The sequence below is a fragment of the Pogona vitticeps genome, chromosome 1 (assembly GCF_051106095.1).
Source record: "Pogona vitticeps strain Pit_001003342236 chromosome 1, PviZW2.1, whole genome shotgun sequence".
In the NCBI taxonomy this organism is placed as follows: domain Eukaryota; kingdom Metazoa; phylum Chordata; class Lepidosauria; order Squamata; family Agamidae; genus Pogona; species Pogona vitticeps.
This window is the reverse complement of record NC_135783.1, coordinates 259,301,704-259,327,688: the sequence shown is the minus strand read 5'-3', so window position 1 is coordinate 259,327,688 and position 25,985 is coordinate 259,301,704. Positions and strand designations below refer to the sequence as shown.

Sequence of the window (25,985 nt, the reverse complement as noted above, 5' to 3'; positions counted from 1 at the left end):
CCGCCCACCGTGACGTCACGCGAGGGATCCCTATTTAAACGCCCGCCCGCCCGCCGCTTCTCGCGGTACTGCAGCGGCAATCGGAGGGTCTCGTCGTCTGTGCGGAAGCTTCGCTCCCAGGTACGGAAGCGCGCCGGGGTAGGCAGGTAGAGGTAGGCAGGCAGGCGGCCGGCCGAGGCGTTCAGTTTGGGGGCAGAGGCAGACCTTGGCGGCGCCTAGAAACTCTCTTGAATCGGCGCAAACTTTCGTGACGCGCAACCTGATCCGATGCAACCAAAGTTTCTGCGGAGAAAAGTTGTTTTGCCTTTAAGGCGTTGCGAGAGTTCTCTTTTCTTTCTGCTGCGAGCGCTTAAAACAGATGCGTCCCCCCTCCCCGAAAGGCTAGCTTTGTAGGGAGCCCCTGGATGATCGCGGGCATGCGTGCGCGCACGTACGCACGGGCGAGGCTGAAGGTGCCCGCGATCCTCTCGGGTGGAAGGGTGGTTTGTTGGAGGAGGCAAATGGGAGAGGATTCCTACCCAGCCCCGCCGCCTCTCCTGTTACTCGAGTATTCTTTTGCGGAGGAGAACCGGCAGACGGAATACTTTTGTTGACTCCGTTGGTTATGTAACGGGGGGAGGCGGAGGCGATTGCCCCGAGTGATGCTCTCTGTGTGGGGATCAAGAGAATCCGCTGGGCCCTGAATAAACTTGATGGGGCTGGAAAGAGAGGGCTTGGGGGACTCTGTAGGGCGGGAGGCGTCTTGGGCAGAATTCTGGAGGGAGCGGGAGAGAAAAAGCTACTGACTGGGCTCTGCGGGATGAGGCTTAGTTCTCTTTTAAGTAAGCGGATGATGAGCGTAATAGCGTGATTACAGCCCTTCCGAAGACCTGTGGAGCCCTCTTTCCTAACTTGCGCCTCCAGAGGCGCCGGTGCCGCTCCCATCATTTGGGAATGATAAGAGCGACCGTCCAGGGTCTCTGGGGGGTCCCAAGTTCGGGAAGAGGGTTTCACGGGGCTGTTCAAGGGCAAACACCGTGTTGGGTTAGGGTTGGCCCCGATGCCTTCGCTCTGGGCTTCTTCGGTGTTGCAACATCCTCTTTCGTGGTTGCCGCTGTTTTCGGAAACCGTTGGCGCTCAGTCATCATCGCCTTCCCTGAAAGGCTCCAGCCGGGCGTCGAAGATCGCAGCCTAGCGCCACGGTGCAGGTTTTTTTTTCCTTGCTGGCCCTCCGTCCCTCCCTCCCTCCTGGGGCTGGAGGGGATGGGGGGGCGCTCAGCATCCACGATGCTGCGGCGAGAGCCCTCTGGCAGCCTGAAGGCCGCCGCTCACTCCAACGCTGGCAAAGCAGGACTCGGAGGCTCCTCTCGCCTGAGCTGAGTTGAGGATCGGGCTGACCCTGGGAAGGAGGGCCAGGTCCGGGGGGTGGGGGTGGGAATCTAGACTTGCTGCCTAAGTTTTGCAGGCCTGTTAAGAAGAAGCCGCGTGAAGATTTCACTGTATGAAAGCCACTTGGCTCTGTTCTTTGCAAGGTGAGGCAGAGCCCGGAAGAAAGAATCCCCGCCTCCCATTTGGGGCTCCTTCCCAGATTCCTGCACAGGCCTTCAGGGCAATTGGTAGAACCAGACGTGTATGCTGATTTGTGGGGGGGGGGGGGGAGAGAGCAGGTGCACCGTGGTCTGAGTACATTTCACACGGCCCTTGACTGTTGTGTAATCACTGCCCTGCATACCATCAGTCTTTCTAAAGGCAACATTTCCCTCTGCTCTTCTCATGAATCACTGATCCTTTTTATTACTGTCAGTTACTTTCTTTTTTTCTGTAAGAGCTTCAGGAGGATATAGGCAAGTCAGTCCCCTCCTTGTCCAGGATCAGTTCCATCTTGTATTTTCTCTAGTGAGCACAAGGCAGGGTGTGAAGCTGTCCCTTTTGCCTTCCCACTTTATCTTCATGGCAGCTCTGTAAGATAGACCAGGCCTCAGAAGTCACCCTGTGAGTTACCATTTCCCTGTGAAGTAGATTGAGAGAGGGAGACTTTTCAAGATCACCCAGTAAGGATACCTCTGAACCATGGACAAAGTCAACTCAATCTGATCACACTGACCCAGCTACATTTTTGCTACACCTTGAGTTCAAGCTCACCTGGGCTTTCATGGTGTATTGAAGTACTGTATGTACTGTAGTTTTGTGTATTTCCAGTGCACTAATTGCATTTGATTTTGTGTACCTGAGCTTTATGGAGATTATAGTATGCAAACTATTGTGGCTGTATAAATTAATATGTGGCTTCATCCACCCTTGGTTCGAGATTATGCAGTTGCCAGCAAGAGAATGCCTTGTATTAGACCCAACTTCTGAGAATGCTCCAGATTCCTCCACTGTAGGAAAATTTTCTACACCTCCTTTCTTCTTTTGCCCTGCAAGGCTTTTTGCCTCATGTGAAACTTATTTTCACAAGCACTGTGAAGATGGAGTTCCATAGCATGCCAGTTTTTTTTCCTCTTGCACTGTATTGGACTGAACTGATGTGAACCTGCCCCATAGGGCAGGAAAAAGCAGGTTGTCCTTTGGAGAGATGAGTAATCATGGATGCACTGTTTTGAGAAGGACTTCCTAGTGTCTATCACCAAAGAATTTCCAAAAGCCTGCATCACCAGCACTGGCAGTCTCCCCCCTGATTACAACCGAGACCTCCCAGTTTCATTTCCGTTAATCTGACTATGCTAGAGTATGGGTCACCCATCACAGAGTCTGGCAGTGAATGAAGAGTGCGATCCTTCAGGCTTTGGATTGCAACTCCCATTGTTTCTCACCACTGGCTGTGTTGGCAAGGGTTAGTGAAAGTTCCAGTCCCAACAATATCTGGAAGATTGTGCTCTTTACGCATCCCAGCTGAACATGGAGTAACATGTCCAACCTCTGCCTCTGTTTTATGGATTGCCATTTTGTGTGAAACACAAACACTGCTTTGGCCCATTCTGACAGGACCAATTGTTTGAAAACAGGGGTGGATTTGGAGATACTGTAGACGTCTCTAACCACACAGGGTTTCGTTCTGTAAAATTTTTAATTAAAACAAAAAGTGTGTGGAGCCCAATGTTGAGTCATGTACCTGTTCCTCCTGCCTAGTTTGGAACTGTACCACTGTTAATTCATACTCACTGGTAGGAATCATAAATAGCACCTTGGGGTGCAGATGATATAAGTAATGCTGGACAATTAAACCACAGGATTCCCTGCCCCCAAAACACTTGAATTTTGTAGACAGTTCCTAAATAATTTATTTGCTGCCTCAAATTGCCAGTGGCTCTCAAGACTGCAGCAATTGCGTTTGGGTAAGTGCATGTCCTAAAATTAGAAAGCTTTGCAGTGGCTGTCTTCTGGGTAGCCTGTGTTAGTGTCATAATGGACTTCTGCAGGATAGGATCAGGATCTCCATGTTTGGAACAGCAACGGCTTGAGAAAATTTGTGTATTTGTTTTTAGCTACAACAGTAATAATTGCCATAGTTGCTAGGGAATTGTTGGAGAAATAGCCCGAAAAAGTAAAGTTTCTGAGCCGTGGGAGCAGGATCATTACCACAACTGCAAGGGGGGAAGATAAAGAATTGATCCCCATACAGTGGTGCCCTGCTTGACGACGATAATGTGTTCCAGGAAAATCGCTGTACAGCGAAATCCTTGTCAAGTGAAAAAAAAACCAATTGAAATGCATTGAAAACCGGTCAATGTGTTCCAATGGGGGAAATACCTGCTCGTCCAGCGAAGATCCTCCATAGGGGAAGCCATTTTGCATCGCTGTCTTCCGGAAATAGGTCCGGAAAACAGCAGGGAGCCATTTTGAAAACCCGGCGATCAGCTGTTTTTAATTGTGGAGAAGCAAAAAATCGGTTCCCGAAGCAGGGAACTGATCGTCGTAAAATGAAAAAAAAAACATTGGAATCATTGTTTTGCGATGGGTAATTGTCAAGCGGGGCACCACTGTATAGTGGTGCCTTGACTTACAAACTTAATCCATTCCGGAATGGTGTTCTTAAGTCAAATCAGCATTTCCCATAGGAATGCACTGAAACCCGATTAATTAGTTCCGGCTGTTTTTTTTCTTATGTCAAGGCACAGTTTGTAAGTCGAAGCATTAGTTCCCATAGGAACTAATGCAAAACCAGTTAATCCGTCCTCTACCATTAGGGGAAATTTTTTTTAACCTAAAATGACTTAAGTTTTAAAAAGGGCAGGAAAGGAGGGAGACAGAGAGAGAAGACAATGGGGGAGGGAGAGAGTTTGGAGTCTAAAACACATGCTAAACCCACACATTTTACACCAACACATTTTAAACCAATCCAGCACAGACCCTTGCAAAAACTTTTCTGATTTGCAAGGGAAGCATGTAGGAACCATTGCAAACTTACAGAAAACAAATGGAGCAGATCAGAAATGCAAAGAGAACTAAGCAAGGGAAGCATGCAAGACACATCGAAAAAAGGGGGGAAAACCCCAAAAGCATACCAAGACTCATCAGAAATGGGAAAAAACACTCCAAAAAGCAACCAAACCCCCCATCGGAAATGGGGGGGACAAAAAACCAATAACCCCCAGACCCATCACAGCTCAGAAACATAACCCCCCCCAGCCGAAAACCATGCTGCAAAAATACCCAGAACAGTTTTTAAAAAGTATAAAGCAGCACCTTACCTTAGTAGGCAGCCTCCTTGGATTGCACACTCTAACTGCCAGGGCGAAAGAGTTACAAAGAAGCAGCCTTGTCGCCACCTACAGTCAGCTATTTGAATTTCCCACCCTTTCCCCTGCCTTTTTGTGTTTGTAAGTCAAAGCTCTGTTTGCTAGTCAAAGCAGAATTATGTGAACGGAGCTGTTCATAACTCAAAATATTCATAGGTCAAGGTGTTCGTAAGTATGGTTCCTCTCTGTTCCACACTCACTTTTTTTTTAAAAAAAGGAAAGAAATAAAGCAAGTGGACATTGAGATAGAATATCTTGTGTTTCTTTCTCTGCAATTATGGATATTTTCCAGGTAGGAAAATTCTGAACATATAAATAGTGATAATTTCGGATTATAATCTCTAATGGATGGATCAGTGTATGGTTAGTATTGTGTGGACTTGAAAAGACTTCTGTCTTGAGTGACAGGTTCCGATGCAACACCTGGCCTCCTGATACCTTCCTGTGGGAGAATCTTTTGACTCTTCCCTCAAACTGTTCCTGACATTGTCATGCGGAATACATACATCTCCTTCTCCTTCCCCATCTCTTCATCAGTCTTGGTTAACAAGTTTCCCTCTTCTTATGCCATACTTTGTCCCACTTTGTGTATGCTTTGGGGATTGGTGTGCCTGATGAATAACTCCAGTTGTAGGCTGATGGCTCATGTTTGCTACAGTTTGGGACCTTGAATCGGATCAGAGTGATTCAAAACATTTGCGATATTAAAGCCCCCTTAATTCTAAGCAACTTTTCAAGGCTCTTTCAGGTCTCTTACCTACTCCTGTGCTCTCTTGTCTTCTAAGCTGTCAGTGTCATAGCCCTTTATCTGCATCTAGGGTTGGATGTGAAGCCCTTGGTTGGCACCACACAACCTTCTGTTTCCTGACTGCTGGTAACAATTTCCCTTCTAGATAGTCCTGGCCTCTGACTCAACATGACATCCTGCCTCACCCTGGAGGCAAATGTTTGCAGATTTCCATCTGTCACTACCAGTTTTCACTCCCAAGTTTGAATCTCTTTCTGCTGCTTATTCAGTGTTGGATCCATACATATCCAAGTATTCTAAACAAGTTGTTCAGTAGCTAAGAGAGTATTGCTACGAATTTGCATCAGGGCATCACATATCTCCTGCTGTTTCAGTGCCCCATAGATTCATGTGTAAGCCACCCTGGTCTATGGCCTGTCTAGACAGGAGGAATCATCAAAGCACAGCTGATGGGCCTCATTTTGTCCTCAAGAATGAGTCTGTTGTAAACTTGACCACTTAAATATGTTGTGGCCATAAGGCTTGGCTCAAATTCAGTCCTGATACCTGTCGATAAAACTGCACATTGTTTAACTCAGGTTTCTTGGGAGCAAATGGGTTTCTGGTCTTGGCACCAAAACTAAATCTGAGTGCTTTGCATATACATAACATGGACGAGTTAGTGCTGGAAATTTTAGATGAGTCATAGAAAAGCCTTGAAATAAGCAGGTCTCAACAATTCTGGCCAACCAGGAACTGAGAATGTTAGCTGAGTTTGAAATTGCAATGAAATATCATCATAACAACTTTTTGGCACAAAATAATCAGGATAATGAAAAGTCATTTTGTGTTCCTGGCGTGTTCCCAGTTTTGTCTCAGTAGTCTAACCAGGGCTACATGGCTGAACAAAATAGGCTGTTGGTTATACAGTGGAAATAGCTCATTTTGATATATTTCCTCCCAAATACATATAATGTGCTTTTGTGGGGCTGAAACAAGAATGCCAGTGGTAAGAAATGATGATAAACACAAGGCTTAAAAAAATAGAGAATAATGAAGATGCCCATGTACTGGGCTTTGTGGCATCCTTTACAAGGGTGATCAAACTGTGGTCCAGTGTTTTAAATATTTTTTTCCAATTTAATTTGCTGAGAAAGCCCCCTTGTATCCCACAGATACAGTGGGAGGCAATTTTTCCATGTTTAGGGGTGCCTCTGTCTTTCTTTTGGGGGGCATTGGGGCATAAGGGTCCCCCCCCCAATATTAAAACAAATAAAAATAAATCAATATTGCAGTGTCATGGGGGTATGGCTCTCTCAAGGTTTGGTGTGTGTGTATGGTTCTGTTGGTTGATCCTGCCATACTCTGTACTGTCTATGATAAAACAGTTTAGACCATCGTCTAGGTCTGGTGAATCATCGTGTGGTCCACTGCAGTCCATGGGGAGGTGAGGATTCTACTTTTGCATGGAAAGCAGATAACAGCAAACATGATATGGGGTGGAGCACACTGCATTTAGACTGCTTAAAACCTGCTAGAAGCAGGGCAAGGCAGGGTATTGTGCCGGGTGGTAAAGAGGGCATCTCTATAAATGGTTAAATCTAATGGTGTTGCAGTGTTTTGCTAATAAAGTGTCAGTTTGGTACTAGACTGTGTTCAAATCCCTGGTCACTCAGGAAGCGAACTATGTGACCTTAGGCCAATTTCATTCTTCCCCCCCCCCTTTCACCTTACCTTCCTCACTGGCTTGTTTTGGGGATAAAACGAATAGGCGCCAATCTGCCCTGAGCTACCGGAAGGAAAGGATATACATCTGGCAAGAAGTAGTGAGTCTGTCAAGGTAGCTTAGTCTGAACATGCAAGGATAGTAAGCAAACTGGTGCAGAGACCTTAAACTTACTACTCCATGTATTTTATTAGAATTGCAGTTTATGGGCTCTTGCCCTCAAGTATATCTTGCTCCCTCCATCTGCTTTTATACTTCTGAGGCTGTCATTTCTATGCATAGGGCTGGCCTATCGTTTCCCTCCCACCCGAAGCAACAACAAAAAAGTTCATGTGGAAGTTTCCTAGTAAAGGGAGAGTACTGTATTTTTTGCACCATAAGACTCACTTTTTTCCCACAAAACAGGGGTGTGGAAAGTCTGTGCGTCTTATGGAGCTAAGAAAACAGATTATATTTTCCTGTTTTCTTCTCCTAAAAAATTGGTGCGTCTTATGGAAAGGTGCGTCTTATGGAGCGAAAAATACGGTAATTTGTATATCAGTATCATCAGGTTATGGAATCCAGACATGGAGAGGCCTCACCAAGCTTAATCCAAGTTCATACACTAGGCAAGGTTTTCCCAGGTTCTACTCTGAAATCCAAGGGACCTTATGACTCAACAGACAGCTGGACTTTAACTTCGGGCAATCAGTTGCACTGCCAGTTCTGTCATCCCTGCACACAGAGTGCTTTTCACCAGACCTTTTGATCCTTTTGTTTGTATCAGTTTGTGTTGGTTTATCTCTCTGAAGTAGACTTTGCACTTGAATGTCTACTGACCGACCTACCATTCTTGATAATGCCCTACTATTCCCAGATCCTATGATAAGACACAGGTATGATGTTGAAATTCCATGCTGCTGTCTCACTGCTTCCTACCAACCTCCGTTTTCAGCTTTTCTTCAGTCTTGGTTTAAGCTTGTATTAATCTTTTAGGTTGGGTCCAAACTAAATTAGTTGACTACAGTTCCTGTTGGTGTCGATGGGATAAGTTGGTGACTTGCTTCTCACTGAAACTGGTGGGGACAATTCTGCATAACATGTTACGTTGATTTAAAGGGAGCCCGTTCAACTAATTTAATCTTGATATATCCCAAAGTGTTCTGAAAGCTGAGAAAAGAAAAAATAGGACAAGTTGATGCTTACGTCCCTAATGTCTGACTTGTGTGCCTGTATTTCTATATTCAGAGTCCTTGTGAAAACCTTACAGAATCTGCTTCTATACCAAAACACTGGGTTAGCAAAAAAAAAATTAATTGAGCAATGTCAATTTTTTGTAAATTGACACTAAGGTTTTTTGGGGGAGCATTATAGTATATTATGGGATCCATATTTGTAAAGGTTTATACTGACATAGTGCAAAGCATAATCATTAAACAATGAATATTAGCTAATGGGATTCTTGTGTATTTTCCCTCCCAGTGCTACAAGATGTCTCTCAAGGAAAAACTGATTGCAAATGTCCACAAAGATGAGCATCCCCATGCCCACAACAAGATTACTGTCGTTGGGGTTGGTGCTGTTGGCATGGCTTGTGCCATAAGCATCTTGATGAAGGTATGTTGATTTTGCATCATGTGCTACCCATGTCCATACCACTGTGGTTATTGTCATGGTTGATCATACATGGTTGGTCACACAATCCTCTTTACACAACAGATTACTGCTATTCATCCAGTGCGTAGATTTGTGCTGACATGGAAGTGTTGTATGGTGATCTTTCAAAGACTGTACAGAAATAATTTCAAAAGTAGTACCCACCATGTGACTCATTTTCAAGTACTCTGTGGCTCATCTGGGACTTCATGATGTGATCCTATTATCACAGCTGTGGTTCTTCCAACTTGTCCAGTTGTTCTCCTCAGATAGTCTTTCCAGAATCAGACTCTCTCTAAATGTGTTAAATTACAACTTCCATCATCCCCAGGCATGATGGGAACCATAACTCAACACATCTAATCAGTACCAGGTTAGAGGATGTTTCTCATAAAATAATATTCTTAAAACAGTTGTCGACTTTCAGGAAGCACTGCTCTCAGTGGGGCATAATGCCAACAAAATGTTCGGAGAGTAGTTTTTGTAAACTCCATGAACAAGCTCTATTTCTAAGGAGATCTAAGCTTTTGAGAAGTTATTAATAGCTTAATATCAATGTGCATTAACTTTTGTATTGTTATATTTTTCTGCAAAGAGATGTTGTATGTTCTTTTCATAGCCATTCATATAGATGTTGTGAGTGGATGCATCAGTGCTATTCAAAATTTCAGCGCTAGGTTGTCCCTGCTAGGTGGTGAGAACTAGGGATGTGCTATTCCATATTTTTAAAGAATATTTGTTTGTTTGTTTGTTTGCTTGTTTGGACCCCAGGTCTCAGAATTCTCCCAAGAATTCCCCACCTATAGACACCTCTGTTTCACTCACCCAGACCAAGGCCTATCTGAGTCTTGCATTCTGTTGTTAATGTATAAAAAGGGAAATGACGACAGTGCTTCCTTGAGGTTACATTTCTTTAGTAGTTACCTTCTATAGAGCCCAAAGGACAGTGGGAGTACCACTTCCAGGAAGTACTGCAGCAGCTTCCTTTTTTGTACATTAACAACAGGAAATCCAGGCCAGAAGAGGCCATGCAGCCGCCTTCTCCAGGTGAAGGAAAAGTGTAGACATGGATCTGTAGACTGGAGCTCCCAGAAATCTGCCTGGTGGATTCTTGGGTTCAGAGGCCAAAGCAAAACAACAAACTAACTGCAAATGGCACATTCCTACTTAGAACTTCACCAGCAACAATGATCCTTCATGCTGAACACGGTCTGCTATTCATGTATGGCAGGCAGCTCATCAAGAGTTCAGTAAACTTCCAAGCCCTGGCAGGCCTCTGTGAGAAGGCTGTCTGCCTGTTTTTGACTTGAGTGCTGTGGATTTGCAAGGGGCAGTGCTAGAGTCATGGAATTCTAGCCAGCAGAAATTGGGAGGTTGATGCATGTTTAATTTCTTTTTCTTTCTTTATTTTTTTTGTAGGATTTAGCTGATGAACTTGCCCTTGTTGATGTTGTGGAGGATAAGCTAAAGGGAGAGATGTTGGACCTTCAGCATGGTAGCCTCTTTCTCAGGACACCAAAGATTGTCTCTGGCAAAGGTTAATGTTGCTTTCTATTATATAGACCACCATTTCAGACGCTGAAGTTACCGTAAGAAGGTTCTTTTTTAACTGAAGGGAATGGTTATGCTTGTGAACTTGAATACTATTCCTTCCTTGCTTGGATGTTGCTGAAAATGGTGTTGCTTGATCTTCCCTTTCTTATGAGTGTTCATTGAACTAGAGAAGAGAGCAGCTGATCTAGCCAGCTGTGGATCTGCAGCTGTATATGGAAAACCCTTGTGAGTTGCAGTTCCTATGTGTTGGCATTCAAAGTAAAAAGTTGATAAAAGGTAACAGTGTTGGACAGTTGCAGGGCCCGTGTATTTATTGCCATGCAATCCAAGACCTAGTGAGTTGCTGTGTAGAGAAACTTTATGTCTTGCCTGGTATAATTGCTGTCAGGGCATCTCTTTCCTTCATTTCCTGACCTCTGCCCTGTCTGTGATAATGTTTTAGTTGACAGTACATTAAAATAGCATTTAATGACTAAGAGAAATGTACTTCCCTCCCCATGTCCCAGTGATATCTATAGAGAGTTGAAAATTATGGCTTCAGTTGTGGTTGTTGCTTCCATTCTCTTTCCATACTGTTGAGAATTGTAGCTCCTGTTGGGACTCAGGCCTTGCATAAAATCAGCCACATGCATTGTGCTGTTATTACAAGGAGTTGGTTAAAAGCAAAACTGTACACAAAGCTTTCATTGGACGGGAATGTTGGGGAGGGGTGAGTGCATGGTGTTGTAATAGCTGCTTCTATGTTGCGTCACACAAGGGTGTTTCAGAGTGAGCCAGTTATATCACTGTTAATTTTCCAAACATGATTTTGGCATAGAAACACAACTTCAAGGAACCATGAGAATCTTTAAGCAGTATTTTGGAAACAAGATTCTAGCCTCTGTTATAGAAGCGAAGCCTTGAAGGCAGTTTCTGCAGCTAGGAGTAGGATCTGTATGGAGCTCCTGATAATACATTCCTGTAGTTCAGTCAGTCAGTGATCAACTTGAATATACATAATTCTGTATCTGTAAACCTACTTCACCCGTCGCTTGTCCCAGCTCCCGCCAACCTAGCAGTTCGAAAGCATGCAAATGCGAGTAGATAAATAGGGACCACCTCGGTGGGAAGGTAAACAGCGTTCCGTGTCTAAATCACACTGGCCATGTGACCACGGAAAGATTGTCTTCGGACAAAACGCTGGCTCTATGGCTTGAAGAGCGGGATGAGCGCCGCCCCCTAGAGTCGGACACGACTGGACAAAAAAAAAATGTCAAGGGGAACCTTTACCTTTACTTTTAAACCTACTTCTGCTTTCTGGATGTGTCACAGTGATGTGTGAATCTAGACTAGAGATACATGGTGAGATATATCGAATAAATGCAGATTTTTAATAATTATTATTTGCAGATTATGCTGTAACTGCCCACTCTAAGCTGGTCATCATCACTGCTGGAGCCCGCCAGCAAGAAGGCGAGTCTCGTCTTAATCTGGTTCAGCGCAATGTGAACATCTTCAAATTCATCATTCCTAATGTTGTCAAGTACAGCCCTGACTGCAAGCTTCTGGTCGTCTCCAATCCAGGTTGGTCATTACCTGCTCTGACTGCTCATGGAGCAAGGGGTATCTGTTTCCACAAGAGAAACTGAAACTGAAAACCTTGCATTCTGTTGCTAACAAGTGATATAGTAGGTGATAAAGCCCTGATAGCAGTTCAGTCTGCATTTGCAAAACTTTGTAAGGCTGCTGAAGGTGGACCATGTTTTCCTAAGGGGCTGGAGGTTTGTCTTGGACAAGTCACATGCACTTCTATCCCAGTTCTCAAGATCTGAAAAGGGATTTCCCAGCTTTGATTTTATTGTATTTAAGAGAGATTTTGGCACAGGAATGTTAATATTTCAGTGCTAATCAGAAGTGGGCATCGTGGTTTGATGCTGGGTTTAGTTATGGTTAAGTAAATGGAAGCTACAATATGTTGTGGTGTGGAGTGGTTCTGTTCAAGATACCAGATAGGTCATTCCATTTACCATAATTCACAGACTTCTCCCTTTCTCTTGGCACCATTTTGTGACCATTGGGCATGCTCAATCCTGAATGAATTGAGGTCCTGCCCCTCAAAAGTCTGTCTTCCTGAAAATTCCTAAGGTCAGTCATGGCCTACTCAAATCCCATTGATTTTGAGGGATTTACTCTTTAAGTGTAATGAAGTCTGGATCCCATCCATTATCCTTCATATGACAGACACATTTTAATCAAGTACTTTTTCCTATCAACAGTGGACATTCTGACCTATGTTGCATGGAAGATTAGTGGCTTTCCAAAGCACCGTGTTATTGGAAGTGGTTGCAATCTGGACTCTGCCCGTTTCCGCCACTTGATGGGTGAAAGGCTGGGGATCCACCCTCTCAGCTGCCATGGCTGGATTGTTGGAGAGCATGGAGACTCCAGTGGTGAGTGTGACACCCCCCTCCACACCAAGCCCTTTCTCAGAGGATGAAAACCAGTTAATTATGTATTTGTTCACTAATGACTAGTGCGGGGGCTCTCCCATTATTCACAGCTACAAACTACTTCTGTATTCATAGCAGGTGTTGAGAAGGTCTGGAACATATGTGGAATAGTTGGGTTTACACTATTAGCCTAGCAGACACAACATGTTACCTGAGGAAAGGTGAGGGGGAAATCCCGCCACTGCACATCAGATTTGCATGAGCTGGACAGAGCAGAAGAAAATTTTCTCTATCAGCATGAAAGCCCATCTAGCTTTTCCTGCTGCATAAAGGTAACACTAGAGGATCTATATTTGACTTGGCTAGTTCTGTTCAGAAAAGGTCAGCTCTGTAATCTAAGTAGGCCAAACCATACCAGACTGGATTCTGCCCTTTACTCTTAACAGAGGAGTTCAGAATAAATCCCTTCACGTAAAAGTCTCTTGATGGATGCAGTTCTGTAAAAGGCCTTTTTAAAATAAGATATCTTTTTGTATCTCTGATATCCTATGTTGAGGAACTAAAATGCTAAGTCAGTCTTCCTCAGAGTAACTAGCAAGGATTGACAGACACAAAGTGGGAAACAGCTCCAAGTTTTCTGGACTCCAGGGCTTATCATAGCCCTGAAGTCCATTTCAGGGTTTATCATAGCCCAGATGACAAGCTATCCTTTCCTTGTCCAATTGCTAACTGGAGTTATTGCTCTTAGTAAGCAGTTCTAGCTCATCTCTCCCCCCCCAGCCCCATTATCTAAAAACTTTTACTTTCAACAATGCAAGAACGGGTCCTGCTGAATCAAAGTAGCACTTGTTCCTACAGTAGCCAAGAAGAGGCCTCTGGAAATTTTATCAGTAAGACATGGGTGCAATAACACCTTAACTCTCATGTTCCCAGCAATGTTTTGTGAGAGGAATAGTGATGCTTTATACAGTGTTTCCCAAAAACATGACAGGGTCTTATATTAATGTTTGCTCCAAAAACACACATTAGGGCTTATTTTCAGGAGATGCTTAATATTTTTCATGTGCGATCTACGTTTATTCAAATACAGTCAAGTCATCATCTTCTGGTTGCTGCCCAATGGTGGAGGACAGGGTTTCACTTAACTGAAGCTTATTTTCAGGGTAGGACTTATATTACAAGCATCCTAAAAAAATTATACTAGGGCTTATTTTCGGGTTAGGTCTTATTTTTGGGGAAACAGGGTAGATTGCCATAATACCTGATGCCCATTGATGATCTCCTTGATGACACTGTATAGGAAACTTGTAGAATCCCTAATCCTTGACACCTAGCATGTGATGTGGTACAGCACGTCCACTTCTACTGAAACATGAGCTCCAACTTGCCTGTCTCACTTGTCAGATTTGAGACAAGGTACGGGTTACAGACAGGCAGGTTCCTGGGCTTGTTCATGGCATCTCTTCCACTTAATAATATTTGATGTCCAATGACATTATCTTACCTATATTGTCCAAGCCCATATTCTTCTGTACCTCTTTCCTGCTCACAGTTGCATCCATAACAATGAAGTCCTGCTACTACCCTGTTTTGCCGAAAATAAGACTTAACCTGAAAATAAGCCCTAGTATGATTTTTCAGGATGTAACCAGAAGACGATGACAGGACTAAATTTGAATAAATGTAGATAGTTGTACATGAAAATAATAAAACCTCCCCTGAAACTAAGCCCCAATGCATTTTGGGAGCAAAAAATATTATAAGACCCTGTCTTATTTTCGGGAAAACACGGTAGAATTCTATTTCAAAGTGTAAAAATTATTCTGTTAAAGGCCCACATTTCTCACTAGAGACACTAAGCAAAAAAGTAATTTGCCTCTTGTTTGCCTGAAATGGGCAGTAATTCCTGCCCCCAAAGCATTCAAACAATTTATTACATTAAGTTCAGTTACTAAGCATTACAAAAGCAAAACTATTCAGTTTCAAAGGACAGCAATAGGACAGCCATTACCTTTTCCCTCCTGGGGTTCTAAGTGAAGAGGAACAAAATGGTGGCTAATATGGCCCCAAGCAGAAAGAAGAAAAAGATTAGTATCTGTTGTGTCTTTAGGCTGATGGAGGGCTGGGTAAGTGTGTTTTGCTTTCCCTTCACTGTCCTTGCACAGAGAAAGGTGAATGGAGAACAAAGCTGAATAAATTCCCACAGGCACCACTATTCTTCCCAATGATTTCCAGAGGAAGTCACACATGCCTACCCTGGTGTTGCATATTTCCAGCTGGGAGTGGTTGCTCTGCTACCTACGCTGCTCTCTCTCCTGCCCTAATGGGAAAATCTGGGGGAAGGAATGAGGTGCATACAATCACAGTAATACAGATTGTTTAGAGTTACAGCACTTCAAGTCAGTTGCAAGTCTTAGTTCTATATCAAGACTAGATGGGTGGAAAATCAACCAACCAGCCAACCAAGTAATGTGATTTGTATTCTGAAAGGTGGGAAAACTTGCAGCAATTTGTTCCTTTTTTTTTTCTTTGTTCAGTGCCTGTCTGGAGTGGTGTGAACGTTGCTGGTGTCTCCCTGAAAGGTTTACATCCTGAAATGGGGACTGACAGTGACAAGGAACATTGGAAAGAGGTCCACAAGCAGGTGGTAGAGAGGTAACATTTTAAACTCCTCTGTGAATTTGTAGATGAGTGCTACAGCAGTTTACCAAACTGTCCAGTGTTCTGTTTAAACAATGATCTACATTGTTTATGTTAATGTTATGTTAATAAAACAGCTACCAAATTTGGATCTCACTGATCAGTGACTACATTTCTTGTTATTTACTAAAGCAGTGGTTCTTAACCTTGGGTTACTCAGATGTTTTTGAACTGCAACTCCCAGAAACCCCAGCCAGCACAGCTGGTGGTGAAGGCTTCTGGGAGTTGCAATCCAAAAACACCTGAGTAACCCAAGGTTAAGAGCCACTGTACTAAAGAAATAAATTGTGAATTTGGAGAAACTTTGGTTTGATTGTGGGGCAGGGGCATTGCTATTTATATGTTTAAAGAATGTACCTATTTGCAAACGTTTGATCTTGGGACTGGAATTTATACAGCTAAGAAAGTAATAATTTGTTTTAACAAACGCTAATAAATGCAAGAACCCAAGTTGTGCAGCAGCACAGATGAGATACAGAATTAGAAAAAGAAAATCAAAAACATGCTTAAATGAAGCCCAGGATGGGTGGCTGACATGGTGGTTTAGCAGGCATAGGGTAATATCCTATTCAGTATGGAGGGGCAATATTGTGTTAGTTCTGCTCCAGCTGGCCCCCTGCCACGTGGCCAGTCATGCAGAAAGGAAGCTGCTGAGGTGGGAGGTACACTTACATAATTGCCCTTCCGCTATTCCTGAATTGGAGGCTAGCTGTAATTTCTGAAAGACCACAGTCAGGGGTACCAAGGCTGCTTTTGCCGACAGTCTAATACTTTTCAATATCATCCTCTGCAGTGCTTATGAAGTTATCAAGCTGAAGGGATACACCTCTTGGGCCATTGGGCTCTCTGTGGCCGATTTAGCTGAAACCATAATGAAGAATTTAAGGAGAGTACACCCAGTTTCTACAATGGTGAAGGTAAGGCATTATGATCTGTGATTTGAACATTGAGCCCAAATTTCCAAGAATACTTATTAATGTTCTAGCCCCATTGTTTTCTTGTCCCTCCCCACCCTTGAGAAAACAGTTGGTTCATGCAACAGCAGTTTTACTGTTTTAAAATAAAACTTTTTAATGGTAAGAAATATTTGAATCAATGCTGGCAAATTGACCATTTACTTCTGTTTATTATATACAGTGGTGCCTCGCATGACATTAATTCGTTCCAGCGAAATCACTGTAGAACGAAAACGTCGTCATGCGATTTTAAAAAGCCCATAGAAACACATTAAAACCAGATTAATGCGTTCGTAATTAAAAAATCATCGCTTTGCGATGATCGGTTCCCGAAGCAGGGAACCGATCACCGCAAAGTGAAATTCCCCCATAGGGAACATCGTTTTGCGATTGCAAAAACATCAACGTCAAGCAATTTCGTTGTCGAACGGAGTGCCCGTCTTGCGGGGCACCACTGTAGTACATATTACACAGATATTTCAGATTTACTTTAGATATTGAGACATAAAGGACCTGGACTGAATGGTACAGTTCCCTTGATGGAAGCAGTTCTGTCAACAGATCTGCATCCCCAAGTCCTGCACCAGAGGGCTGGAGAAAGAGAAAAGAATTCCTGATAGTTGCAATGAGAGGTTGAGAAGGGGCGATTGTTCTTAATGCCAAATGTGCATTTTGTTGTACTGGATGAATAACAAAGCTGACAGTATAAGGAATGGCAACTTAATGAGCCTGATTGACGAAGTCCATATCGTTGAGCAGGGGCCCTGATGTTTGCCCATCGTGGACAGAAGCTACTTATTGGAAAACAGAAGAAAACAGCTGGCAAATCTGCTCTGTCTGGAATTTTTCCATGTCTTCTCCCTGCCTGGGCTGGTGTTTCTTATGAATGGAAAAAGAACGTTCGTTATAGGCAAACTGACATGCTTTTTTTATTAACTTCTGACTTTTCAATGTTCTCTTTTCAGGGTATGCATGGGATTAAGGATGATGTCTTCTTAAGTATACCTTGTGTGCTGGGCTATTCTGGCATTACAGATGTGGTAAATATGACTCTGAAGAGTGAAGAGGAAGACAAACTGAAGAAGAGTGCAGATACACTCTGGGGGATCCAAAAGGAACTTCAGTTTTAGTCCTGGTGTCCTTGTCACGTCACTGCTTACTAGCGTTACTTGGGTCCTAGCAAATAGTTTTGTTGCACTTTGCAAGTAGGTCAACTCCTTTATGATGTGTATGAGCTAATACAACACACAATACAGCTAAAATTACACTCAATTTTCCCATCCAGTAGGAAACTTGCTGCTCCTGTGCTTCACAATATAGAGTTGCAGTCAGAACTAGATTGTAACTTTGTCTTGCTGAGTGGTGTAAAAGAAGCCGTGAAGCAACATTGCCGAAGGAGCCTTTCCCCGGCTAAACTTAATCTCACTGCAGAAGAGCACAAGTTGGTCTGCCAAAAACTCTAGAAAGAAACCAAAGAGTATCTTGTAATCAAAAAGCATTGAAAAATACACTGACCAGTATTCTCTGCTGATAGTAACTTAAAATTTTCACTACTGAGCAGCTCTAAATTTATTTTTTTCCAGACACTACTGCTTTTCAGATCTGTGTGCAAACTTTAAGAGAAGCTTCTGTATTCTCCCAGAGTAGTTGTCTTAAATGTAAAGTGAAGAAAACTTCTGTGTGCAACAATTACAACTGATGAAATTGCCCAACTGTAGTACCTGCCCAATGAATAAAATAAAACAAACCCTTGCTACTTTTGTCTCTGTGGTCTGTAAAAAGCATTAAAGGAGTTGAAATAATTCAAAATCTATGCAGAAATATATATTGCATTTGATGCTAGCTTTAATATCTGGCTATTTAGGATAGAGTGCATCACTTACAGTAGGACAGTATATATAACAAAAATGGAAAGGAATAATGTTGGCTACTATGTGCTACTGTACCAAGTTCGAGGTGGGTTTTTTGTACTATTTTTGACTGGACAACCAACATATCACCTTGCAGACCAGTGCAGTCACTAAGATCATCAGGAGGTGGTCTGCTGGTCACTTCATACTGCAGATGGCTATATGGTAACAATATGGAAGCGAGTCTTCTCCATAGTTTCCCCGCTTCCCCCACAGTCTTTTGACATCATTTCCCATATTCAGGAGACATGGCCTGACATACGCTTTATGTACCTGTTAAAACCCAGGTGTTCCTTCACAATGTGGTTCTCAGTTGGGAGAAATGTGGCGCTATGTGGAATGTCTGAACTGATAATTGCTCTCTGTTTTATGTATTTGCTTATCCTGCCCTATATCAGTGGAAGGGCTATTTAAAGTTTGGGAACCACTGCATTAGCTATAGAAGTGACATGAAAAGGAACTAATCTGCCAATTGTGCCCAGTTTTTCCTGAGATTTTACAAACCAGTCTCAGATAGAAATAGACATCTTTATGCCTAAGGACTCTCCTGAAAAGAAGAAAGCTAACAAGCTACAGCTACTTTCATTTCCTATTTGTATCTGAATTCTGTAGACTGAGAAGCAGAGTTGGGTAATGCCATTGTTGTACCACCAAAATATTAAAAAGAAATAAAGAGTGGGGACTAAGCTTTTAATAATTCAGAACTCTGTCAGACTGGAGATTACAAAATATATCCAGCTGTTCTGGCCATGGGAGCCAGAACAATTCCAAAATGAAGCCTACAAGCTTAGAGAACCAGCTTGAGACTGGCTATATTTCTAGTATTGAGAACCAACTGCCAGTGTGCATCCCTAGACAAAGGCTTGCACGCCATCAGCAAATTCCATTCATTGCCTGACATAAGGCATAGAAGCACTAAGTAACAGGGCAATTGCTGTATTAGTAATGATAGAGATTAGTGCTACATTCAGCAAAAACAGTCAAACCATACTACCTAGTGTTTGCAGTTACTATATGAGCCATATTCAGTAATCAGAATACCTGCTTTCATCTGCACATTTAAGAAGGGAGCTCCCAGCCCCCTCTTTCTTTTCCTACATGTAGTCAGCAACATCGACATTGGCTTGGACATGTCAGAATGGTTGACGGTCGGATTCCAAAAGATCTCCTGTGTGGAGAATTAGTGCAGGGAAATCGCTCCAAAGGGAGAGCACAGCTGTGATACAAGAATCACAAACAGGATCTGAAGGCCTTAGGAGTGGACCTCAACAGATGAGAAACCTTCACATCTGAGCGTTCAGCCTGGAGGCAGGCGGTGCATCATGGTCTCTTCCCATTTTGAAGAGACATTTGTCCAGCGGGCCGAGGCAAAGAGGCAGTCCCGAAACCAGCAAAATCAGGGAGCTGGACAGGGGACAGATTGTATTTCTCTTCAGTGTGGAAGAGATTGTCACTCTCAAATTGGCCTCCTCAGCCACACTAGACGCTGTTCCAAGTCATCCATTCAAAGCAAGTTACCATAGTCTCTCGAGATTGAAGGATGCCTAATTTAAAAGTTAGCGGGGGCCCTATAGAGAAAAGTTGCTGTTTATGTGCAGGCTCCTCAGTAACCATGTGTAGATACTGGCAGAGGTGGCACAGCTAAGTCATCTTAAGTGTGTGGCTGGAAGGTTTACTAATGCTTGCATAGGGCTACAACTTTTAATGTAGTGCAGTTCCGCTTAAAATAGCAAATGGACAGTTTTAACTGGGAACCTTCTCTTCATAGCTGAATATCTGAGCCAGATGACTCAACTATTGAGCACAATAATCTGGATGAGATAGGGAACTGTGATTTTAATTGATAAATTCAATTAACAGAACCCACAAATTAGCACCAGACTACAATTTTAGGCACTCTTACTAAGAATTAAGCCCACTGAACAAAGGTGGCAAGTACGTACAGGATCAGGCTGTGCAACAAATTCTCTGAATAACAGAACCACAATTTATCCCCTACAAATCTCCACTTTTATTATAAATTAATCTTAGAAGTACACAGATAAAATATTCAGCATCCTACAGGCGTTAAAGCGCAGAAGTGGTATGTACTGCACAAATGTCTATAGCACAAGAGAAGGGTTATGCAACAAATTTTATTCACCCACTAGCTCAGCAATGCAAAAAGGTTTACAGAGAATAGAAAGTGCATTAATAAAAGCTAGTCCTTACCAAAAAGAAGCAAAAGAAAATATATTATCCATTCAAAATATGTTACAATTGAATGATGTAATAACTTACTCTGCCCACCTACTGATTAAAAGAAAAATATGATCGCTTGATGTAGACCATTCTTACATATGCCAGGGGTTAGTAGAGGTCACTGAGTCCTGCAGTCTTTCTTGCTTTCTGCATAAGTGCCCTCAGTTGGAATTGCTTGCGAGACAAGAGACGGACATGCTGAGAAGAGATCAGACAAGGACACAGTAAAAATCACTTCAGCCTGACACAAGTTCTGTATTTTATATGGACATATCCACTTTGATCAGAAAACTTCTCTATTGAAAGAGATGCTGAGAATTGTGGATTTAGCTTTAAAATAACCCTACTCAGAATTCTGTAATCAGAATCAAGATTCAGCATCAAGCTAGCCCTATCTGCGAGTTTGGTTCCATTTCTGTCAGATCATGAAGGAATGCTGAAAATTTGTTTTATATACCCACTAGGCCCAGACTATATTGGTTTTGACCAAATGTCTGAGCAAATAAATTCAGCTCTTAAAAATGTGTAAGTTTTTGTAATGGGGGCAGGGTGCAGAATTACCATATTTTTCTGTGTATAAGATGCCCCCTTGTATAAGACGCTCCCACTTTAATTTTTTTATTAGATTTCAAACCTAAAATGTATTTCATTGCAAGAAAGTGGAGGGGGAAAGCAGGGATCAAAGCGCTTTGATCCCTCCCCCCTCCTTACTTCCATGTATAAGACCTTCAATTTTTAATCTAAAGATTTTAGAGAAAAGTATCGTCTTATACACGGACGGTATATGTTATGAATCTCCTTGAAATCAAATTGTACATTTATGCTCATATATATATATATATATATATATATATATATATATATATATATATATATATATATATATATATATATATATATATATATATATATATATATATATATATATATATATATATATATATATGTCTATTCAGCCCCTATACAGTGGACCCTCTACTTACAGAATTAATCCGTATTGGAAAGGTGGCTGCAAGTCGAAAAGTCTGTAGGTCGAATCTCCATTGACCTACAATGCATTGAAAACCAATTAATCCCATAACTGGCAGTTTTTATTCTATTTTTGTTCCATTTTGGTTTTTTTCTGGTCTGTAAGTCGATTCTCCGGCTGCAAGTCGAATCTAAATTTTGCGGCCAGAGAAGTCTGTAACTCAAAAAGTCTGTAAGTCGAGCCGTCTATAAGTCGAGGGTCCACTGTATTTCATTAAGATTACAGAATGGACAGATGGGATAAAGGAAATTAATTATTGGTATCAAGAAACTACTATGAATTTTGCAGTTGTAAGGATCAGGCACAGAACAGATGCGTGGAGAACAGGGAAAAACATGGAGAAAAGTGGGTACAGAACAAACAGGAAAGCAGAAAATGAGATCACTCCATTGCATACTGTTATATCTTCCTGTTTCACTGAACTATAGCTTTGCTTATGATGTCAGAGATGGGAAGAATAACATTTTGCATTTCAAAATGTTTCTTTCATTACAACTTATATCTCTGAATATTTCATCAAACCTACCTTTAGAAAGATGTCAAGATCTATCACTCCACGTCTCAAAGCTTCACCCAGATAAAAGATGGTATCTTCAATGGCATTCTCCTCAGCATACAAGTTCAGAATCTGTTTATAAAGTGGTGCAGTTGGAACAATGACTTCGTCTATGTCATTATTTTCTGACTGGCTTTCCATTTTTTCCAAGGCAGAACTCAATTCTTCATCTTTCTTTTTCAGGAGGTCAATGTTCTTGTCAACTTCAGCCTGAAACAGAAAGAGAAGTCAATACATTTATCTATTTTTTTAAAAATTATATCCTGACTTCAAATTTCTAAATTTCACTTAATACAAGTGAATCTCACTGCACATTATTCTGAAAACATATATTTAAGAAGCAAAATTACCAGTTTCAACTGTGTTAAAAAAGGAAGTACTATTGAGTTCAGTAGTACTTATATCCGGGTGAATGAATATACAATGGATTTCAGACTAAAAAAAGTAACTCTAAACAAGGACATTTATCCTCATCTTTCTCTATCTCCCACACATCTCTCACCTTCTCTCTCTCTCTCTCTCTCTCGTATTTACTTTAACTTCTTCCTCCTACTCAAAATAAACTTACAAAATACAGAACATGAAGCAGAACAGGAACAGAAAAGAACAGGCACAGAAGATGGAAAGCAACATTTTGCAGAACTTAGAAAAATAATTTTGGACCACAGTCTCCAGAATCTGCTAGCCAAACTGACCAACTGGGGGATTCTGGGAATAGTTATTTTAAAAAATTACTCTGACCTTTACCACCTTCCCTTAAAAGGTTCTTGGCTTCTAGTATTCATGACCAAGGGCTGCAAATTTAGCTGCTCGATGGCAGTGTCATACACCCTGGCTGTACACAGTGTGTGGTGTGTGCTTGCTGTGCACAGATACATCAACCCCTCCACAATTTTAAGTCTCTCAGGCCTAAAAATATGGCAACAATCAAAGTTGTAACTTCACTCAATGGCTAAACAAAACAAAAGTAACCAATGTATTTCTTGCAAAACTGTAGTCCTAGGCTAAGTAGCACAGCAGATGTAATATTTCCTCATTAATGAGTTGGTCCATATTTACGCCTCAGTATTTTAGGATTCTTCATGACCCTACGATCCCTTTCCTAATCAATCAACATTACCTTAAAGGTTACTTTTTTTGCCTATATGTATATTATTTATATTTAACATCTTTACCATGTTTGTATTGTTAATGGCAATGCGCACGTTGCAGAAATTCTGTTCCAGCTCTTTCTACTCTCTGCTCGTTTTTATACCTCTGAATAGTTCTGAATCTGAATTTAGAACTCCAGTCCTTTTCTATGTCACTTCACACCATTCACTAATAAGCAAAAAGCACTGGTCCTAATTAAGAGCATTACTGTATAAAGGGGATCAGTAATGACTGTATATTGTCTCCCCACTTATTTAACTTATATGCAGAATACATCATGCGAAAGGCAGGACTGGAGGAATCCCAAGCCGGAATTAAGATTGCCTATCTGGTCGGGTGAGGACCACTCTAGGCGGCTAACAATCATACAATAATACAATAAAAGTAAAAATAGACAATTCTAAGTAATAAAAACACTACACTGCGATACACAGAAAACAAAACAGAAAACAGTAGGAGAGGAAAAGAGGGTCAGGAATTATGTGAAGGGAAGGCCTGCCGAAACATCCATGTCTTTAATTCCTTCTTAAAGGTACCCAGCGAGGGTGCCCCACGAATCTCAGGAGGTAGATTATTCCAGAGGCGAGGAGCCACCGCCAAGAAGGCCCGATTTCTTGTCTTTTCCTTCCGGGCCTCCCTCGGCATTAGGCTCCTCAGCCTCACCTCCTGGCTCACACGAGTGACACGGGTAGATCTTGGTGGGAGTAGGCGTTCCGCCAAGTATCGAGGCCCTAAACCATTTAGGGCTTTATAAGTAAGCATCAACACTTTGAAGTTGATGCGGAATCAGATGGGCAGCCAATGCAAAGCGGCCAGAGTGGGTGAGATGTGCTGGTATCTTTCCACTCCACTAAGTAATCTGGCCGCCGCATTCTGCACCACCTGTAGTTTCCGCAGCAGCCTCAAAGGTAGCCCCACGTAGAGCGCATTGCAGTGGTCTAATCTCGAGATTACGAGCGCATGCACCAAGATAGTGAGTAGTAGTAGACTAGAGTAGTAAAGCACATTTTATTCTGATAGTTTGTAACTGTGGGGAAACCTATAGAACATGTGTCAAACTCAAGGCCTGTGGTCTGAATCCGGCCTGTTTCATGTGGCCCTCGCAGTGTTGCCTGCTAGTGTGCAGTATACAATACATGGGCACTTATTTGGTCACCCATAATGCTCCACAAGGATGCTGGGATTCTGACCAGTGGGACTTCTAATGCCAGCATTCCAAGCAGTGAAGAGTCAGAAAGTGCAGCTGCTTAGGTGGCATACAGCAACTTGGGAAGTGTCGTCCTCACTATTCCTGTTCTTACATTTATAGTCTTACAGCTACAACTAGCCCTTTGACCATAATGCCGATGTGGCCCAAGATGAAATTGAGTTTGATGCCTTTGTTATAGAAAAGCATGTTTCCCTATTAGAACAAAGCCCATAGAAAAAAGTTTATATTGTATCTCTGCTTCAGAGGGAAAACCAGGCTTCTTCTTGCACTACTAATCAGCTCCACTGAATGTCCATTTTATCTGCAACACTAACTGCCAGCTGAGTGTGTGGGTCCTTTCAGGGAGAAACGCAAGGTGAAAATATTTTAAATAAACAAAATAAATAATAACTAAATCTGCTTATTTACATTAGTAAGTCAAAAGATCCAGATACTATAAATGTAAGTGAAACTGTTAGAGGAAGTAGAAAGCAAGAAACAAACAAGAGCAGGGCCGGACTGGGACACAGGCCCACCGGCTGTGGGGACACAGGCCCACCTGTTGTGGGCTCCATTCACGATATTGTAGCGCGCTGAAAGGGCGTTGCTGGTATAGTGGTATTGGTACATGCTTACGAGTTCTCCCTATCCCAATCATTGCCCTGGTTGTATAAATAACAAGGAGCATCAGGAAATCTAAACCTATAAAATCATCACGTTTAACAAAAAGTGTAATTAAAATTTAATGTTTAAATTTGTCAATGCTAGTGCTCTCTAAACAAAAAACACCAACAGTACAATGTGAGATCTTATAGCTATTTTAATGTATTGAAACATTAGATCATTAAACATAACTGCAACAAAACGTTCAATGTGAACAAGCCATAAGTAGCAGATCCTCCTACATCAACACTTCCACCAGGAACAAAAGGCTCGGCTCAAGAACTTTCCACCTCGTTTATGATTTGAACATTTTAAATTTGAACCCTACTAATACTGGAAAGACTTAGGAATGATACGTTATCAAGGAATAAGAAGACTTTGCAGGGCTTCACTACTCTCTGCAACTCTGTTGATGATGGCATCCACATCCAGACTCATAAGGATTTCTTTTTCTGTAGCCATTAACATGAATGAATCCAAATGGTCCTGGGATACAGTATTCCTCAGTCGATTCTTGATGAACCTCAAGGTGGAGAAGCTTCTCTCACAAGCAACTTGAGTAAATGACAGAGTCAGTAGGAATTTGTAGGCTAGACCTATCACATTATAGGCATCTGTTAATAAATTGTAGCGCCGTAGAATTTGATAGCAACAAATGGCACATTTCTTACATGTTGCACATGGCTTATTTAACAGCTCCATTTCATCAAATTGTTGACTTAGATCTTCCATGGGCGTTTCTCTTGACACCCTTACAGTGTATTCTTCTAGCGCTGATGTCTTCAATTTGTCCCAATGC

At 42.1% G+C, this 25,985-nt stretch overlaps 2 protein-coding genes and 1 long non-coding RNA gene across 3 annotated transcripts in view; 1 reads left to right on the top strand and 2 right to left on the bottom strand.

Annotated features, from left to right (window-relative positions):
* LOC110088549 (L-lactate dehydrogenase A chain) lies at positions 1–18,201 on the top strand. Its single transcript, XM_020810912.3, has 8 exons — positions 1–120; positions 8,633–8,767; positions 10,226–10,343; positions 11,750–11,923; positions 12,616–12,789; positions 15,327–15,444; positions 16,283–16,406; positions 17,411–18,201. Exons 2-8 carry the CDS (start codon positions 8,642–8,644, stop codon positions 17,573–17,575), a joined length of 999 nt encoding a protein of 332 aa, XP_020666571.1. The 5' UTR covers positions 1–120; positions 8,633–8,641; the 3' UTR covers positions 17,576–18,201.
* LOC144586126 (uncharacterized) lies at positions 10,956–12,151 on the bottom strand. The gene is made up of 2 exons (XR_013540871.1): positions 11,644–12,151; positions 10,956–11,375 (listed from the first exon to the last, which is right to left on the bottom strand). It is a non-coding gene; the product is annotated as an uncharacterized LOC144586126 (long non-coding RNA).
* Positions 18,202–20,342: 2,141 nt separating the features above from the next.
* The window catches only part of TSG101 (tumor susceptibility 101), a 45,938-nt gene continuing 40,295 nt past the window's right edge, over positions 20,343–25,985 (bottom strand). The window contains exons 9-10 of the mRNA XM_020810897.3: positions 22,153–22,392; positions 20,343–20,794 (exon numbers count right to left, since the gene is read on the bottom strand). Of these exons, the coding sequence (XP_020666556.1) occupies positions 20,705–20,794; positions 22,153–22,392 (330 nt within the window). The 3' untranslated portion in view covers positions 20,343–20,704. The remainder of the gene's footprint in view (positions 20,795–22,152; positions 22,393–25,985) is intronic.

Excerpts from the sequence above, each read along its gene's own strand:
- LOC110088549 (XM_020810912.3), top strand. The coding sequence starts at position 8,642 with ATGTCTCTCAAGGAAAAACTGATTGCAAATGTCCACAAAGATGAGCAT. Across the intron at positions 10,344-11,749 it reads AAAGATTGTCTCTGGCAAAG|ATTATGCTGTAACTGCCCAC; the intron begins GTTAATGTTGCT and ends TATTATTTGCAG. Across the intron at positions 11,924-12,615 it reads TCTGGTCGTCTCCAATCCAG|TGGACATTCTGACCTATGTT; the intron begins GTTGGTCATTAC and ends TCCTATCAACAG.